The 20,788-nt window shown below is 39.6% G+C and overlaps 1 protein-coding gene across 1 annotated transcript; it reads right to left on the bottom strand.

Moving 5' to 3' along the window:
- Window positions 1-20,079: 20,079 nt before the first annotated feature.
- On the bottom strand, window positions 20,080-20,409 carry RPRM (reprimo, TP53 dependent G2 arrest mediator homolog; the record flags this gene model as incomplete). Its single annotated transcript, XM_080927136.1, has 1 exon — window positions 20,080-20,409. One exon carries the CDS (start codon window positions 20,407-20,409, stop codon window positions 20,080-20,082), a length of 330 nt encoding a protein of 109 aa, XP_080783262.1.
- Window positions 20,410-20,788: the final 379 nt, after the last annotated feature.

Genomic DNA, 20,788 nt, shown 5'->3' on the forward strand with positions numbered 1-20,788 from the left:
GGTATACACTGCTACTTTGAAGACCTTACATATGACCTACCAGACAGAAGCAGAAGGGGGACTGTCATAATAGCTTCACTGAACAATGAGATAACATATGAAATAAGAAGCTAGACCGCACAGTATGCCCCCATTACTGTGGACAGTCAAAGACCTGTTGTGACTATGATCTTGAGGACCATTTAAGGATTGAGAAGCAGGTTGGAGAGATGGCTCAATGGTTGAGAAAACTGACTGCTCTTCCAGAGGTCCTGAGTTCAATTTCCAGCAATCAAATAGAATCTCACATCTCACAACCATCTGTCATGGGATCTGACACCATCCTCTGTTGTGCCTGAAGACAGAAATGGTGTACTCATATGAGAAGAGGCTTTTGATCTAGAGAGGGCACATTTTCCCAATGTAGGGGAATGACAAGGCAATGGGGAGGAGAGTGGGATCAGAATGAAGTGCACCTTTGTGAAGACAACTAGAGGAAGAGGGGGGATGGGAGCAGGACAGGGTAAAGGAAAAACATGTCAAATGTAAATACAGAGTATCTAATTTAAAAAAAGGGAAAAAACTTTATCAAGTTACTAACTTTAAAAAAAGAATCTATAGCAAAGTCTACATCAAATCACAATTATCTAAAAATAAAAAACTGTTTATGCTAGTAAAAAACAAACAAACAAACAAATAAATACAAAGAATAGAAAAAAAAAGACTGAGCAGCTTACCACAGAAAGAATATTAGGTTTTCAGGATCTGACCATAATTTCAAAGACAGGAGAAAATCAATGAAGCATCAGTTCTGACAAGACTGCGGATCACTTTCATTACATCACATTGACAAATGTCCAAAACCATGTGTTTTGGATTCTCTGGATGAGAGACAAGTCCCTAGGAAATAATTTCTTAGTACCCAGAAGGAGGAATGACTTATTGACCATCTTTGTTCTGGAGTACCTGACAAAGCAATTCTTCCCACATCTGTTCAACAAGTCTGACATTCAAAGAAAAGCAAAGACGATTAAGCACCTGGTGGAATACTGGCCCTATATTTGACTTCATGTATGGTTGCTGATTAATAACCCTAACTTAAAGACCTTCCAGGTTACTTGATGGAGTAGACACATGGCTGAAAAGGAAGTATCAACAAAGGACTTGCAGGCTTCAAGTTGCTGACTTAAGGAATCAACACGATACCCCACTCTTCATCCACTTTTTTTCATGAAGGTGCACTCCTTAATAACCCTCTCCATCCAACTGTCATGGCATTCCCCTAAATTGGAAAAACGTACCCTCCCTGGGTACGTGAGAAAGCCCCTTCTCACATTGATACCAGACACTGCTATCTTCAAATACATATGCAACTGGATCAATAGGTTTCTCAGTGTGTGATCAATGGTTCGTATTTTAGTCCATGGGAGTTTTGGAGGGTTTGGTTGGTTGATAACGTTATCTTCCCATAAGTTTGCAACCCCTTTCAGCTCCTTAGGTTTTTTTCTTTGGCAACCTCATTGGGATCCCAAAGTTCAGACTGATGGCTAGCTGCAAGCATGCTCAACTGAATCTATATGACACTAGAATAGTCCCTGAGGGGGCATCTCTGTCTGGTTCCTGCCAGTAAGTACTTTTTTGGGATCAGCTATAGTGCTTGGATTAGATGATGTTTCTATATATCTGTGTGCTCATCCCTAGGTGTTTCAGGTTGTCTGCCTAGGATATTTTTATTACTTCAGGGCTGGGGGTAAGTTGGAAAATTGCCACCATCCATTGACATGTTGTTTTGTATGGTCATTATGCAAATCTTGTTTGGGCAACAATATTGTTGAGACTTCAATTTGATATATCAATTCTATCACTATTTTTCATATGGCTTATACATTTTCCAAAGAGTTGTGTCTTTACCATGTCTTACAGAAGGTCCAAGACAATAGAGGTGAAATAGAGAGCAATGCGTGAGCTTTGTATTTTTAAATTACACAGGAAGGAAGAAGTAGAAAGTGTTTATGAAGTGCAGGGACCCATGGCCTCAGCTGCATATATGGCAGAGGATGATCTTGTCATACATCAATGGGAAGGGAGGCCCTTGGTCCTGTAAAGGCTCAACGTCCCAGTGTAGGAAAATGCCAGGGTGGTGAGGTGGGAGTGTTTTGGGGGGTGGGTGGGGGAACACACTTATAGAAGCAGATGGCAGGAGGATAGAATATGAGAATTGTAGAAGGGAATACAGGAAAGGGGATAACATTTGAAAATCAAATAAATGAAATATCCAAAACAAAAGTGGAACACAGATTAAAGAAAAGATATGAAGTAAGCAGATTGCATCTTGACCACTTTCTCCATCAGGAAGAAAACCAGAGTTAGAGACTGAACAGTCAGATGCAAGTTGGTAAGGACTCCAACAATCCCTTCTCTCACTTTCCCTGGGGGCAAGCCATATTAAATATGGATGATTTTGAGCATCTAGAAATAGTAAAGAGAGGCTTTCTCTAGTGAAGCAGCGTGGCTACCCAGCAGAAAATCATAAAACCACTTGGGGGAGGGAAGGGCAAGGATGAGATGAATTTAACAATTAGTCATGAAAGTTGTGTGACCTGCAAAGGGTTTGTATAGAAAGATACATTAGAAACCCACAACTCAGGACCATTTAATACAGACAGAAGATATCTCAGTAAATGCCTGTGTGGTTGTGCCCAAAGCATTGGAACATTGCACCCTCATAACTGTGGGTTACGTTCTAAGGAAGGAGACAAACACTAATTGAAAGGAAGAAGTCATTCATGGTAGAACAGTTTCTACAAGTAAAATGCAGGAAAACAAATTACTGGTTGTTGTACCTGAGTTCCCTGGGGAAAGTCTGAATTAGCCTCTGCCTAAATCTCTGTTTTCCAAGTTCTTAGAATCCTTAGTTCTTACATTTCCAAGTAAAGTTTTAGGGAATAAGCAGAAATTTCTATTTGTTTTCATTTAAAATTATTTTGTTAAGCTTTTTATAACAATGAACATTTTTTGTAACTATAAAGTAGTAAAATAGTAATGGCATCTGATTCTCTGTATGTAAAATAATTTTAAAAATTCATATTATTTGGTGAAAGTAGCACATATATTTCCAAGGTAATCATTTATTGTGATGCTATATGATATTTGAAAGAGCTGCTGATCCAAATCGATGTAACTGGTGTCAAGAACCACAGTCCTTTCAGCCTCTGCTTTTTTCTTTTAGAATTCACAGAAGTGTAATCCTAGTTAGACTCTCTGAACCAAAGGACTCAGCCTCAACTCCAAGGGGTGTTTGAATTTTGTCTCTGTTGAAAAGACTTGTCTCACAGGGAGGAAGTAGAAGCTGGTATCTTTGTATGTACACAGAAATGATGGAGAATGCCCCGTAGTTCTTCTTCATAAACAGGAGAGTCAGAAAAGGTCTATGAAGGCATGAGTTCAATCATTGCAAAGAAAAAGTATTTTCTTTTCAGGATCTAGAAAAGCAATTTTTTAGGCATCTTAAAATGCACTTCTCTAAATCGCATCAAATTTAATGGAATGTTTCTCAAAAAGATGTTTTCTGTTTGCTCTTAAATATACAGAGGAAAGAAGTTTCTCTAAATATACAGTTTATAGCATCACCAACTTTACTTCTAGAATCCTCTTCCACATAAATCAACTCATTTGATGATGAGGAAGCTATCAGGATGCAATAGTAAACAACCTGGAAAACAATTTAACCCTGCCCTTCAAATTGTGGAGCTATTAAAAAGCAAAGAACAAGCCTTACTTAACTGACTTACTTCAAATGTTTTTATAGACACTATTCTCAAATTCAGGACCCAAACACTATTGAGTCTTCTTCTTGGCCTGTCTATTTTGAGCATGGAAGCTCTTTCAGCACTTTACAAGTGAGGATTTGCATGTGAAGATCACATGGTTCTTTGGCTGATGCTGTGATGTTGTAGTCTGGTCACATTTTACTCCAAAACTGTACAGGAATGATCCTTTAGGTTGAGGCCTCAGAACTGAGCATTAGCAGAGCTGAGAAAGCTGTCCAGTGTCATTCATTTCTATAGCTCTCTGGTGGAGTCTCCTCATCTCCAACTCTTGGGCTTCCAGATGCCCAGAAGACATGTGACATGAATAAACCACAGGACTCCTTCTAGGAAAAATTTCTCTCTGACAGTTTGAGACACATCATCTGTTATTTTTAAGTCTAAGCGGGAAGATGATTTATTATGGCTTCAAAGCATATGCTACTTTGTGTTTTATAAATGGAAACTGGGTGAGATGTAACCTCTGAAAGGCTTCGTTGGGCTATGTTTAATCAAGCCCTAGTACTAAAAAAGATGGTGTTCTTGGCAGGATTTCAAAACAAAGGCCACTCTGAGGACAGTACATGAAATTACATTATAGCTAGGAGTATTTAAGCTAGATACCCAGATGACAATGCCAATTACAGTGACTTTGGAATAGAAGACTTCGAGGTCACACAATGTTATAAAATTAGGTCAGGGCATTTTTGGTAATAAAATATGCTAGAGAGGAATGCTACCTAGATACAGACAATGTAGGTCTTATAGGTTTTTTGTTGTTGTTTATTCCCCTTTTTTACTATAAAATATAAAATCTGCCATTAAAAAGATATTAAACCAATATAAGTGTATAACAGTTTCTCTACTAAAATAAGTGTTGCTAAAAAGAAACATGTATAAATTATAATTTTGCCACAATTCAATATTTGCACCTTGAAAAACAAATCCTGAAGAAACTATGCCAGCATTTAGCAGATACAGAGAATGTAGTCACCCCAGGAAAAACTGTTGGTTCCTGCTCTATAGCTTACACATCTTTGTTGAGTAAGAACACCTTTACACCTAGACTCATGCATTTCTCTTGCTGGATTTGTATTGTTTTTTATATATGTCTCTCTCTCTCTCTCTCTCTCTCTCTATCTATCTATCTATCTATCTATATATATATATAAATATATGTATATGAGTGTGTGTGTGTGTTTGTGTGTGTATTGGAGACATGGCATAAGAAGCAACCACAGAATAGTAGAAAAGTGTTTTGGAGTTTCAAAAGAACATTAGCAGAAAATCTCACAACCTTCAGACTAGGGTCTATCTTTTTCTTCACTGTTCCAAGACAATGCTGTAACCACACATTTGAGTTTTGTGTTCACTTTCAAGCCTTTATACCTACAGAGATTTAGTTTTCCTTCCTAGAAACAAAGACTTTTTATTCATTTGACTTTTAGCGTGACACAGACCACATCATGTACTGGGTCAGAAAGAATGATTTTCCCATTACACCCTTTACCCATATAATTAGAAAACAAAATCCTATTAAATCTCAGAGCTGTCTCCCTCAGGGATTCTTTTGTTTTGAATAAATAGGTGCCCTGAGCCAGTTTAATTTCACCTTGGAAGCAGAGAGCTTAATATAAAGACCCTCTTTTGAACTTGGAGAAAGTTGGGAGACCACAGCTACACCTGCTTCAGGAAAATCATCTGAAAGCCATTTTAAGGGGGAACTTCTGAACAATCCTATTAGGAGTGATCCATTTAGAAATGGGATCAAAGACTTAAGATATTTATGGAAAATATGCATGGGGGAGTATGAGAAGAGGCAGGAATATAAATGAGAAGGGACTTGCTAATTTTTCTTTCCGTGCTTCTAAGCTTGTGAACTCAATAAACACCCACATCTACTCAGGCCAAAACCTTCTCCAGTTCCTGACAAGGTTATTGCTTGTTCCAGCCAGACAGTACAACCACTTGCAAGGTGTCTGAGCCTCCCTCTGTAAAATGAAAGAGTCCGAAATAATGAAACCACAAGATAAGGCATTCCAATGGCATGAGTCTAACTACCCCTCTAATTATTTAATCTCCCTTCAATATGTCCTCTATGTGGGCAGCCACATACAGAAAACATATTGTTACCTAAACAGTTCATTTGACAGTCACATATCTCCAGTTATTTAAAAGTGCATCGGTTGTTAAGATTCTCTTTTGTGCTCTCTCACTGGCCAGTTTTACTACTTGAGTGTGTTGCACATGTGCAGCTGCATATAGGCATTCATATTGGTATGCATGAATCTTACACAAACCCAAGTCAAAGCAAAGCCCAGTATCAAGAGGGGAATTGAGCACAAAACTCTACCCCTGGCATTGAAGCAGTTGTTAGATACTAAGAGGAGACTCGAGTTTGTCTTTTCTGAGTTGCCCCTGGTAAACCTAACAAACTGCTGAGGAAAAACCACACAACTAAGAATAGTTGGGCAGCATAAATTGGTCTTGATAAGCTAAAGTTTGGGGAAATTTTTTTAAAAAGGACACAAATTTGGACACAAAATAGATCTGGGAAGAGTGAATGGGATGAATATTATCAAACATATACAAAACTCTCAGGAATTTGTTGTTGTGTTTGTGTATGGCTTCATCTCTGCTTGAGGCAGCTCTTAAAATTGAAAGACAGATATACTATTATCTTTGCATTCCTTTCCCAACATTAAATGCTACTGGATCATTTTTTAAATTTAGTACGTTATTAGAAGCCTTTCTAGTTACTTTCCCTGGAATACTTCTAAGTGTGCTTATAATGGATAAAATATGATATTGAGACCAGACTCATTTTGAGGTTGGAATGAAGAAGGAACAGTAGAGTTTGATTCTGGATTTCCATTTAAAAGATGTTGTTCTTCCATCAATGCAAATTAAACCTTCTTTGATTGAAAACATTCAGTTGACTTTTTATGGTTTCTTCTGAGGAAAGCTGGTGTCTTTTAAGCTTAGAATTTGTTGAAAAGCCCTGCCTTTTCTGTACTGAGTAGGCAGTTTATACTCAAGTATAAGAATTTGTATTTTTCTTTTTGGAGGGAGTGAAATTTTAGTAAAAGAAATCTAGTTGAGTTACAGCAAGATGGAGGAAACCTTCCTGTGGGTCTCAGCTGCCATTTGATGACATTCTTACCTCTGGGTTAGGTGGTCAGCTAAGTTAGAAGATTTCAAACATGTTTAATGTGTTAGTCACAGGATGTTAGTTTTCACACAGAGGTAAGCACGCATAGCTGATACGCCCATCAGGAATTTTGATCTTCCCTTGACTTATGGTCTGCTTTATTGCTTAAAATTATAAAACTTTTAAAAAATTGCTTCTACATTGAAATGTGGAATTTGGGGTAACCTAAATCTCCATTCTCTGGCCACAATCACCCAAATATGACATCAGAATAAACAATACATTGTTCTCTTTAAAATTTTAAGTGACAAGAATTGCACATGCTTATGAGGTAAAACGTGGCACTGTAACCCAGACTCCTGGTGTGTGATGATCCTTTTAGAATGATTGGCATGCTCATCCACTAAAGCACATCGATTTTTTGTGTTGGCAGCATTCAAATATCCTTTCTCTTAACAAGCTTGAAGTATGCAGTGGGATGTCATCAACCAGAGCTAGCCTCCAGAGCCACAGAACATTAGAAAGCCTTGTCATCCAATGGCACCCTTGTACCTAATGATCTCTCCACAGGAACATTACTTCTCAGTCACCCACAATCATTAGACTCTCTACTTGCATGCAATTAATTTTGTTAGCTTTAGGCAAATGTTAAAACTCTCAGGAAGTTCTCATTTATGTTGTCTTTGTCCTGGTTTACTTCACCTAATATAATGTCTTCCATTTCTAGTCACAGTGTCAGAAATAACGGAAGCTTACTGTTCTTCAAGGCCAAATAGCATTTTACAGCTTCCCTGTACCATGTTTTCTTTATTAACCATCTATTAGTGTATTCTTAGGGTGATTTTGTATCTTGGCTAATGGGACAGGCACTGATGTGGATATGGAACTGGAGCTTATTAAAGTCATATCACAAATCAAGCCTCTCAGGGTCCCTTTTAATACACACTTTTATACTGCTTTCTGTATGCTGATTACTCAAGTCATTGCAATAAACTTACCTTAAAAGATGTTTATGAGAACTTGTAACACAGCATATAGAAAAAGTTGGTCAGAATGGAACAAAGCTACAAGTTATAAATGAAGACTATTTTATTATAAATAAATATGCAAGTCCAGTATATAAATTGATTTTATTTTCAGTTATCTATATCATGCAAAGGAGCTTTAAAACCTTAGAATACAATTTTTACTTAAAACCTGAGAAACCTGATTAAAAACATAAGTAACATTATAAGTGAACACCAGAACCTTTTATAATTATAAACTTAAACACACACACACACACACACACACACACACACACACACACACACACACACAAGCAGAATGTATAATCTGACAAGTTAAGACTCATTTTGAATTGCCTCCTAAAATCCACACTCCACCTCCTGAAGCCATTTTCCACTGGCAAACCCCAAATCCACCAAAACAATAAATTGCTATGCATTCCTCTTTGTGAAATCATTACTAAAAGCTGCAGGGGTGGATCCAAGTTGTTAATGATTAAGTCCCATGTGTGTGACAAAATTGAAATGTTCTAACTCACAATCTTTCCGCAGAAGAGTCACTTTGGCAGCAGTTTGGAAAATGTATGGGTCAAGATGCTCTCAGACCTGGGATAGCACTTCAGCTCAAGAACATTTTAATGTTGCTATCCTGAGTAGGTTCCTTGTCTCTCGGTTTTCTCATTTTTCTTACATTGGGAGTATTGGTAGCTTCTAAGTCAGTGGGCTTTAAAGTAACATGTAAAATAGAGTATTTATAAGTAGCAGTTACAGATCATCACTCACCTGAAGGGAACACAGTAATAATAATGATAATAATCATTGAGGATTTATATTATTCACAGTAAGGTTGTATAATGGAATTTGAGAACCAGCCTTGACTATGCCTTTGACATCATCTAATAGTGAGAGAAGGATACAGGAAACAGGACTACATCTTGTGAAAATTGTGTGCCTTGGTATTTATGTGGAAGGGAGATCTATTTAAAACCATAACTTTTGGGGAATGGAGAGGTTGTAGAGGACCAAGGTTAGGAATCCATTACCCACAGTGTGACTTTATGACTGAGTTCATGAGACCTGACACCCTTTTCTAACCTCTACTGGCACTAGGCATGCACACATGGTCCACATTCATACATGCAAGTAAGTATTCATACATATAAAAACTTAAATAAATAATAAACCCTCAATTTTTATTTTCTTAATTTAACATGTGAAATTGAAGAAATTCAGGTAAGTTTTAATATTGCTCAATATTCTTAATGTTCTTATACCTTAATCATCTGACTTTTAATTTCTTTGGAACATAAATAAGCTGTAGTTCTCAGAAATCATTATTATTATTGTATAATGCACTCCAAGTAGGTAATAATACTGGTGGCTATGTACTGTATCTTACAGCATCTTCTTATTGTCCCAACACCTTTTCTGTATCCTGGGAATCATGAATTAAAAATATTTTCATCTCAAAAATAATTGAACTATGAAACATCGTTAACACTATCATCGTCTACACAGCACATAAAACTTGCAGCAAAACCCAGCATCAAAAACCCTGGATTCTTCTTTGAGTATATTTTTCTTCTTCTCAATGGACTGCGAAGTCTTTCTTTGCTTTCTGGAATGGAAGTTGGAGAAATACACCTACTCTGTGCAAAGAATTCAGTAAAGTGTGATCTTTATTTGAGATTCTCGGACACACTTATAAGTGCAGATTTACTTTTATTTAGAACTAGATGTTTACAGAAACTCTATTGGAATCATTCAGTAGACACTTTTTTTTTAAAAAATGGGAAGCAATTATTCAGAGATACATTTTCTAGTTTTCAGAATGTAATCAGGAATGTCGTATAAAAATTAAATATTTAATCAAAGATCTTAAAGTCTTTATTATTCACTGATAAAATATAAAAATTACTAGGTATTTAATTGGGCTTATGAAGCTCTCTACAAGTAGACTGGAATGGCACATATTCTACTTTTTCACGTATAAATGTATGGGTTTACATTGTATAAAGAATTTATTTAGCATTAGTCAAATGCTAAGATGCAAAAAGATCAGACACCAAACACTGGATCAGAAATGGCAAAAGCAGAATGGGAAAGAAAATTGTAACTCAGTATTCAAGCTATTGAAGATAATGTAATGAGCAAAGGATTAACCACATGCTATGTCACGTCTGGGAATTTGGTGTTTGTGTTATTAACTACTGAACGTTTCAGGAAATTATCAGTTCCTGAAAACTAAGTTGTCATAGTATAAGATGACCATAATGGCAGAAAAAAAATGAGGACATAATGTCTGAAAATGACCGTGTTTTCTCATATTTGTCTAAGTGTTCCTGGAGACCTCACATGTGCTGCACACGCTGCCAATGCTCAGCTACCTATGCTTAGATTCAGGCCTTCACTCCTGGAATCCAGAAGGAGAAAAGTGCTTCCCTGTGGACAGGTGCCTTAAGAGAAACATTCTCCCACATGCCAGTCTTCATGGTTGATGAAGCAATCAACCACATCATCAGATCCCTATCCTCACCTCTATCTGGGAATGAGAATCAAGAAGCATTGGCAGAATACAGCAGAAGCTCCTGGCAAAGTGGATAATTCCAATTAGGGGGGCTGGTATCTTTGCTCAAAAGAAAGGCCAGTAAAGTAGTTGGAAATCCAAAGAAAAGAATAATGTTGGTTCAGTTTCTTTGCCGATAAGAAAGTTAACTTAGCTGTATCAGATAGAATAAAGTTAGATGATGATGCAGTTATAAAATTTCGGACCAGAGTTAGGGAATGCTCAAAGAATATATATGTGTTTAATGCACATGATCTCTAAATGAGGAAGGCCACAAGAGCAGCTCCATCAAAAAGACTCTGTCAGATCAACTTCTGTAATGTTGGGTAATTTTTATTAATAATATAATTTTTTGTTTTAATTGTGGTAATTGTATTTATCCCATGGAGAGTTGCAAAACTTTGAAGTAATTCTATCAGTAGATTGATAGATCTACTTAAAGTTGTCCAATTATGTATTATCACAGACTTTCTAATATAAAACCTACTATGAATATATATTACAGACATTACTAAATCTTGCTAGGTCCAGTGAGGGCAGGTAATTCTAATCTTGTAAGTAAATAGAGATATTAGATTTTAAGGTTTACGTGGTCCAAGTTCATATTAGCAGGTTTAAGGTATGTCCCAGGACACTTGGGACTACATCAACTCTGACACATTAAAACTCAAGAGAAATTTTAATTTGGTCTTTGAATTGTATTCATCTGTGATTTCTGTAGGTTTCTGTGATGATCGTTGTTGGCTGTAAACAGATTTCTTAGATGAGGAGTGAACTATACTTACCTGTGAGTATGAGAATAAGATTTAGAATGTGGTAAGGAATTTTTGCTGTTCTAACAAAGTGGCAGTAGCACATTCATTTCTAAGATTCATAACCTTGCTAGCCATGAAAAACTGGCTAGCTCTGCCAAACCAGGCATGATTTCCCTCCTGTTGAATGGGTCTTATATTGAATTAGACAACACTTGCTTACCATGAACAGGTGAATGTTGCTGACTTACATCTTTATGAATCTCTTGACATACTGGTCATTGTTGTAATTCATAAGTGCTGCATAATTCATAATATTAATAAGACTATTAATTGCTTGCATAGTATTTTAGAGTAGAAAGGAATCTAGACCAAATAAAAAAATAAAATACTTTCAGGTTAGAATCTGCTAGAATCTACACCTACTGGAGCTTTTCCAGTAGGCTTCAGGTCCCAAAGAAGAGGCATGGAATCAGGAAAGAGACTAACACAGTCTAAAAGTGAATCAGGATAGCTCATGTGTTTATAGGGAAAAATAGCATATGGGTGTGTGGGGGGAAGGAGGGAGCTACAACTTTTAAACTTTACATTTACATAGTGGCTTATTCACAGGCAATGTTGAACACAAACATGATGATTCCAAGAGGTGTATGATCTTTTCACAGATGCTTTTAAACCTATTTTAGCCCTGTTTTCAACATCCAGAATGAAAGCAGTAATCAGCTTTATTACAGTACTTTTTTTTTTTTAAAGGAAAAGCCATGAGCTCAGCAAGCATCTACGTCCCTGCTGTTTTCTGAGGTTCAGCAGGTGCTCCTTCACACTTCCTCCCCGCAAACTCTCAGCCTTCCCTGTCAGGAGGTACCAGACAGTGGATTGGAAGAAACAAACCCATAAGTACAATTTCCATTTGTCAAGGGGCATGATGCAGTGTTTCTAACTATGTAGCAGAACAAGCATCGTGTTGTTTTCTAATTGCCTTCCGATGTGTCACAGTCTTACAATACGGGTCTACTCTCATACACTCCCCAAAGGGAAGGTCCTGATATCTTACTCTTTTCCAATATGTCATGTCATCCTAATACTTTAAGGTATGTTTGTGTATATGGCAGAGGGGGATCATGCCAGTCTAACTCCTTAACAGAATCTGCTTCCTGGGGGTGCATAGCAGATCTTGCCATCCTTGCTATGTGCCAGTCTGTCATGGGTACTGTTCTATACTTCTTAACTAAGCTTTTACCTTCAACTGCTAAAGCCTCAGACTCTATGGTTGAGACCCATGGTTTCTCTAGATTGTGATCTTTCATCTTTGAGATCAGCTTAAGTGTTTCTGGAACCATCTTGAAGTTAATGTTAATAAATCTTTAACTTCTCCATTCTTCGAACAAACAGGGGACCCGAAGGGGACTCTTAGTGTAGGAGTAGGAAGAGTCATTGTACTATATTGTTTCCCAGTGACAGAAATTTTTTTTAAATAATTATTTTGTTTAGAGAAATTGTAATTTGTATATTCACATCCTCTAACAAATTCCAAACAAAATTCCCAAAGAAAGAAAACATAAGGAAACTCGCATAATGCACAGTGAGAATCATCAAAGGTGAAAGTAAAAGTATGCTAGAGAACTGTGGTTCATGATCTTCATATGCAGGAACTTTGTTAAGCATTAGCGGTTGTCATGTGGTCCATGCCAAGTACCAGCTTTAATCATCCAAGTCCTGTGTCCTAAGTGTGCATGTGTTCGGAAGTAAGGGCTTATCTTCAGCCTGTGAGAAGTGGTCAAGGTTACATTGACAGTCTGCATAGTTTAGATGGTCATTTGGAGTACCCTGACCAACCACGCTAAAAGATGTTTCTCATGCCTCAAGATCTCCATTTAGAAATCTTTGTTCAGGCCTTCCATATTCCATTCATCTGAGATTGAACTGTATTAAGGAAAACAAGCTTTGGGCATGCCCCCAGAAGACAGGAAGAAACCTCAAATTAAATTGCTTGCATCATTCTGGTCTTGTATTAATTACTAGAATATCTTTTTCTAGAGGAGAAGCTATAGCATGTGTGAGTTACACAACTATATATCTGAAGACCATGGGAACAGAGTGCCAGGCTCCTTTAAGTTTCCTTTGTGCTCTACTTCCAAAATCTGAGGTAGGTCTCAGTGCAGAGTCATGCCTATTATAGATGCTAAATAATACATACTTATTGATGACAAATATAAGAAGGGCTGGCAAGGCCTCTTTGTCCTTTCAAAATGAAACAATTCAGCCAACTGACAAAATGTGTGCAATTAGAGTAGGACTTCACAGAAGAGAGGAAAATAGAAAGGAATTAGCTATGGTGCACATTTCCCTCCCAATTCTTAGTCTTACCAGTCAGCAGTATTCAGTTGTTTTATCAAATTGTCTAAATGTAGAATTTTCTTACTACTATTTAAAAAGTCCTAAGACTGTAAAATTATAGGAACTTAATTTCATTGACCATTAAGTTTGGAGCCTCTTTTATTTTGGCTAGCTTTAGCATTTTTTTTTCATGCTGTACAATATGTAATCTTTGACTTCTCTGTCTCTTGTGACCCCCCCCCTGCATTGTATAAATGAATATAGAAACATATATCTTAAAACATAAATGTAAAGTCTTTAATTCCAGCACTGTGGTGCCAGAAGCAGGCAGATCTCTGTAAGGTCAAGGCTAGCCTGGTTTATATATTGAGTTCCAGGATAACTGGAGCTATACCAGGAGACCCTGTCTTAAGAAAAACCAACCAACCAACCAACCAACCAACCAACCAAACAAACAAACAAACATGACATGACCCCATATGTTTGATTTTAATTTTATTCCCTGAACATTTCAAGAAATTTTATCTGTAAATGTTTTCTAATTTTGTTATTGGTATCATCATCATCATCATCGTCATCATCATCATTATATTAAATAAACATGATGTAAAATAAGGCACTGGGGGATTTGTGTTGCTTATGTTTGGTCTGCAGATGGTTAAACACTTTCATACAGCATGGGAAGAGCTGTGTACATGAGCATATGGGTATGCACATGTGCACCCCTCCCCCAACACACACACCCCACACACCTACCATGATCAATACTGCTTAGCATATAAAGGCAGGATCCTTCTCAGATTACAGGAAAATAACTAAAGCAAAAGAGACACTCTGGATCCCAGGGGGATTCTTTTCCCAAAGCAATCAGACATCTGGAGTCTTGGTCTGATAGAAATCAATGACTCCTTCGGGGCAGTACATCTTTTAGATGCGACTGAGGAAGCAGTGCATAATGATGACAGAATCAGTGGGGGGAAGGCAAGCAAAGAGAAACAGTCATACCTCTGTGCTGTAATAGACTGTGCCAACACATAGTCTGTGGCATAATTACATACATATATTTATAGAGCCCTGAATCTGGAAATAGTAGCAAAAAGCAGTTCTCTAGTGTCTGGCTCTTGTGGGTAGAACCCTTACTTTCTCCTTTGTATATCTGTCTGTGCTCGCGTCTTACGATTCAAATGAATAGGAACTATCTCTCTCTTTTTCAGTAGTAAGTATAGTGTGCTATGTGTGCATCATTACAGAAAAACACTAAGTGGCAGTTTGAGTCACGAGCTCATAAGATAGCCGTCCTAATGGACACTGAATCTGAACTGAGAGGGGGCAGGGCACAGCGCTGCTCGGCAACATCACAGATGACAGATGACTTGACCTTTTCCGTATTGATCACTGTACGCTCACATTCACCCACTCAGAGATACTGCAGCAAGCAAGTGCTTACATACATTCAGGCAGAAAACTACCCATTAGTCTCTCAAAAACACATAGTTGAACACGTAAAATTAAAATGTATTATTCTCATTCGTAAATACTGCTGCTTGGGTCATGGAGCAAGCTACCATTTACAAGTGAGTATTTGTAAAATGTGTTCAATTTTTTTGTGTAACAGTCTTTATTGAAGCTTCTGCTCAAAGAGTTTTAACTCCTCAAATATATTAAGAATGAAGCAAATAAAACATGAATATAAATTCAGTTTTTAAAGTTATGATCACTTTAACTGATGTGTAATTTGCATAACTATATATTTTCATTTCCTTTATACCAACTTTCCACGAGTTTTAAAATCATAGATATTGCTATAAAACTTATGTGGACTTTTAATATCTTAAGCATTCATAACAGTACAAAAAGACCTGGAATGTGAAGTGGGCCATGAAAACATATAGCCCTGCAACATTTAAATGCAGATGTGAGGAATCAATTACTGCTGGAGCAGACTTTAAAACATATCCTGTTTGAGCTTTTGTGCACATGTCTAAATGGGATTTGGCAGGTGAATAAAAGATGTATTGATTTCTGTTTTGGAGATTGCTGCAGACTTACTGCTTCAATAGACTTTCAAACTAGGCTCGGATCTTAACAAACTGAAACCTCGAATTCTTTCCTGGCATTATAACCACCCCCCCCACAACCTCTCCAAATATAAGAAACATAAAGCCAGGGTTTAGAACAGCTATTCTGTACTGTTGCCCAACCTCAAAAAAAAAAAAAAAAAAAAAATATTCTGCGGAAGAAAAAAAAACTGCTATTAATTTTTTTTAACACAGAAGAGGTTCTATCAGAAACTTTAAATTCTTCTTTGATTAAGTACTTTAAAGAATATCTTGATCCCCAGTTTCTGGGTGGTCTCTCTTTCTCTCTTATTCAGTGACATTATCACTCCACAGTGTGTGAGCTACTGTGTACATCTGGTGAACTATCTGAATTTTGTCTTGATTATTTAAAATAATATGCCTCAAGTAGATAATCCCTTGGTTTGAGAGAAGAAAAGAAGTTCTGAAAGCACCAAGGCTAGAAAACAAGATGCATTTGAAGACACATAGCTGAGATTTATAAAACATCTTGAAACTGTTGAGCAAATTAATTTGAAAGAATTGAAATATCCTTCCAGAATCAACCCCCCTTGAGGCCATCCAGCAGCTTAGAGAACAACAAGAGCCCGAAGTTCTAACCCAGGCCCCTCCTTGAATAAGGCAGGAAGACTCCAATTGACACAGAGAAACCAGGTAGACTGACAGTCGGAAATCATGGATTATTCACTAGAGCAACTGTGACTTCAAACTCAGTATAGCAGGATCACCTCTGCTCTGAATTCCCTTGAGGTAACCAGCACTTAAGTCCTTGATCCATCTTCAGACCTTAGGAAAAATGAAATGTATCAGCTAGGCTGCTTTGGCGGAGACCACTCAGTTAGGCTTAGAGGTGTCAGTGGCGATTTGTCCAGCTTGAAATTCTGTGCGCCTGTCAGCTACATTTCACAAAACCCTCTGTTCTCTCCTGCTGTAATTCTAGAAAGCTCCTGGGACTTACCAGTGAAGTCCCCCTTGGGCTGAACAAATCAAAGAAGCTTGTTACAGAAAACTGAGTGGCACCCCTCCCCGCCCCTTTATCTCCCCATCATTACTGACCACATAGTAGATGTAAGCCTGGAACAGCAGACACCCTTGTCTGTTATTTACCCTCTCAATGCCCAGTCTCCTTAGGCTAACACCGACTTCTTGGATGAAATGGAGGAACAGTTCAAAACCTATTTTCCTGAAAGCTTCTTGGGAAGAAAAGAAAAACCACACCATAAACTCTGTCCAGGACTAAAAGGTTCATTTAATGTGTTTGTTCGAATGAAAAACACAAGAGTTCCAAAGACGGGAGTAGGAGCTGAGTGGATCTGGGAAAGTGGTTGTAGTGTGGCCACCAGGGAAGAGGGTGTGTAAAAAGCTTCTAGCTTCACCTATGAAAACCAGAACCACTTGGCATCTCTAAGTAACAGATGGATATGACCCAAAGAGAAGGCTTGTTGGCATGGAACTGCCTCCTGGGCTCTGTAGTTCAGACAGCATTTCTCTGAAAAGAAATGTGCCGCTCTACATAAGTGCTAACACTTGCAGGTTCCGCTTTATGTCACCATCATGGTTTACACCGAGAAAAGACGAATATGGATGGAGAGATGAATGTATATAGTCTGCTGAGGTATAGGGAAGCTCTAAGGGGTAAAGAAATATTAAGATGAAATATCAATGTGTAGGACTTTTCTTTTCAATAATGTCTTGTTCCCCATAAAAAGAATTTCATATTGCCTTGAAGGGTTAATTCCTGCCCATGATGAACCTAGCTGTGGGCATGCATTTTTAACACATCCCACTATAAAGACAGATTCCCAGTACCTCTAACTGATGTGTTTTTATTCCAAACCTTTACCTTCAGAACCCTGAAAGCACTGTGGTGAGCTCATATATCTCCTGGACAGACTGACCCTCAGTGGGTGCTGCAAGACTATAACAAGAGTTAAGTATGAGAAGCCTGACTTGTTACAAGTAAATTCATTGCAGTGCTTTGTTTTTCTCTGAAACACCGAAGCAGCAGACAAACTTGGTACCACAGAAACTGTCTACAAAACAAGGCGTCTGTCTCATTTCCTCTCCTACACATTAAGAAATGGTGCTGCCTTCCTTCCTTCCTACCTGTTGACCACTGTTCATTCTCTCTCTCTCTCTCTCTCTCTCTCTCTCTCTCTCTCTCTCTCTCTCTCTCTCTCTCCCATCCCCCTTCCCTCCCTCTCTTCCTCTCCCTCCCTCTCTTCCCATCGCTCTCTCTCTCTCTCTCTCTCTCTCTCTCTCTCTCTCTCTCTCTCTGTGTGTGTGTGTGTGTGTGTGTGTGTGTTCACTTATCTTTAACACTGCTAACGTTAAAACCCAAAAGCCAAAAGCCCTAGGCTACAATTTCTAGTAAGGTTGACTCCGAGAGGAACCGAGCCTTTGAAGTGGAGACCATGTTTGTGTAAGGTGTCCCATTTCTTTCTGTAAAAACTGGACCTTGCATCTCTATTTCCTGATGTTATTACAGATGTGATTATGAAGTCTTTGCATTTTTCTTTAAATTATTATTGTATCCTGGTAGATAATGAGGCAGGAATAAAAGCCTCTCAAACCTTTGATCACGTTCAAGTTCAAACTACTGGAATCTTTGAGATGTTTTCTAGGTCCTTCTTTTAATACTGTTCAGTTTCCGGGCCCTAAATATGTCTGTGTGGCCCATCAATAGCTGTCCCAGCCATGTGTTCTAGTTTGGTTTGGGATCGTCTCCAGCTAACTCCTTTGAGCCCTTTGCCTGGCCCAAGTCTAATGACTGACTAAAGATGCAGACAGATGTTCAGAGTTATTCTCTGTGTGTCTCTCCCTTTCTCCATCTGTCTGTCTGTCTGTTTTTGTATTTAATTCATTGATGATGGGCTGCATATATTTACAGGACACAATACAATGCTTTAATACACGTACTCATGATTAATTCATCACCTCAAACATTTGTCATTTCTTCATGCTCTCTTGTCCTTTCCCGAGAAAACAGAACACACTTCAAAAGCAATGAAACCCTCCTGACTTGGAGCCAATGATTTACCCTGGCTAGTATTTCAAACTTTGACAGCTACTTTTCCTTGGAATCTGTACTTTTCTTTTTCTGGAGTAGCATCCCAGTGCTTTACTGCTGACGTGGGTCGGGGAAAGCTGCTCTCCCTAAAGACTGGCTTGGCTGTCTCCTACTTTCATTAGCAGGGTAACCTAGAGTCCCCCGAGGAGCCTGGCACGGAAGTGTAATTATCTCAAGAAAACCTACCTGACATTCGAAACGAAATGAAATTTAAAGTCAAAAATATGCGAGAAAACAAAGGCCTTGTTTTTGAGATGACTTTTATGCCTGGACTTCCTGTGTGTCTCACATCCCTGGGCTTTCTCACATCTCAGGCCCCTCCTACCCTCCATGGATCTAAGGCTCTGCGAAGTGGAAAAGCAGCTCTGGCCAGGGGAAACCTCCTGGTTGGGATCCAGAAGCTATGCAGCCCACCTTCCCCTCCACCAGGAGAATACAGTGACTACCAGGAGGCCAGAAGCAAAACACTTAAATGTTGCATTTATTAAGGAAATGTTAAATAAGAAAAGAGTCAAACGGTGTCACAGATATCAAGAGCACTTATGTGGTAAACCGTGCAGACACAAGCTAAGAATTCTACTCTGGATCTTTGTCCCAGGCTTAGCAGTAGTGCTAGCCTCCCATAAAGACCCAGCTGGAAATACACTAAAAGAAAGCACTTACCCCATTCACAGTCTCAGGCTCCCCTCCCCCCACCCGTTCTCCCCAAATGACAAAACTCTAACCCACAGGCAGGCAAACAAGGCCACTAGGGCACAAAAGACTTAGCAAATATTTGTATTCAAGCAAACTAACACAAATCCCTTAAAACCACAGGTTACTATCGATCAAAGTTTCACTCTCCTAGAAGGTCGCAAAAACCACACGCATCTATGTTCCCAATTAGGTCTGCAGCGTGGCGGGCGTATAAACAGTCACTTTTCCGGTCACTGGGCTACTGGTGCCTCTGAATACACACCCTTCCACACCCAGCCTTGCTCCGTCTCTCAAGCTGCCCCCAATGCCGAGCCCACCTGCAGGTGGAAAGGGGCCTTCGCCTCCCGGTCCATCTCCCTGCATCCCAAACCAGCAGCCACTCCCAAAGTTCTGCACCCTGCTTTTGCCACCTGCTGCTGAGTCCTGAAGTCTGGGCGCTCCATGTCTACAGACTTGCTTGGGGCCTTTCGAAGAGCAATCAGAAATCGGTCACTTTTCCCCCAAAGACAGAAGTCAAGAGAAAAAAACTGACTCCGACAGGTTTGCGTTGCTGGGTCCGTGATGGTGAGGGGTGCATCGCGGCTGGCGGAGTACTGGAGGTGCCGAAGGCACCCGCCATGGGCGACCCGAAGGCCACTCAGTAGGGCCCCACGACCACAGCCTCAACCTCTTTAGACGGCCTCCGGTCCTTCACTAGGAAGTTGATCATGCCTTCTGACTTGATGAGCAGATTACAGCCAAGGAAGAAGATGCCGAAAACCACAGTGAGCGAGAGCACGCACATCACTGCGATCTGTACCACGCGCATGATGTACAGGCTGCGCTCGTCGGGGCCGCCCTCGGCGAAGCCATCGTCGGTCACCACCGACGCCTGGGTGCAGCAGCGCACCGCGCGCTCCAGCGCCTCGCTACTGTTGGCCAGGAACAGGCCAGCGACGTCGGTCTGGTTGCCCAGCGCTGAATTCATCACGAGAGCCAGCAGGAGCCTGGGAGGCGAAGATCGAAGGGGTGGGGACCAGAGTGACTGTAGCTCGGGACGAACAGGTGCCCGGCGGAGCACTGGCCCGATCACTCGTGCGCGCGGGGCTCCTTAGTCTCCCTTTCAAAGTCCCAGGTCCCTAAGTGTGTCAAGAACGTTTTCAGGGCGTGCCGCAAGCTGGCTCGTGTGCGTCTTGTGCTGCCCAGGCAGTGCTCGTTCCCGGCGCTCGCTCGACTGGGAGCTCTTGTAACTTGGCGGGTTGGGCCGGAGGGGCCGTGGGAGGCGCGGGCCGTGGCGGTGGCCCGGCTGCTGCTCCGAGCGAACAGCGGCCCCTGCTGGTGATCGAGCCTAGCTGCGCCCGCTCGGT

The sequence above is a fragment of the Micromys minutus genome (genome assembly GCF_963924665.1).
Source record: "Micromys minutus genome assembly, chromosome: 13".
Lineage (NCBI taxonomy): Eukaryota > Metazoa > Chordata > Mammalia > Rodentia > Muridae > Micromys > Micromys minutus.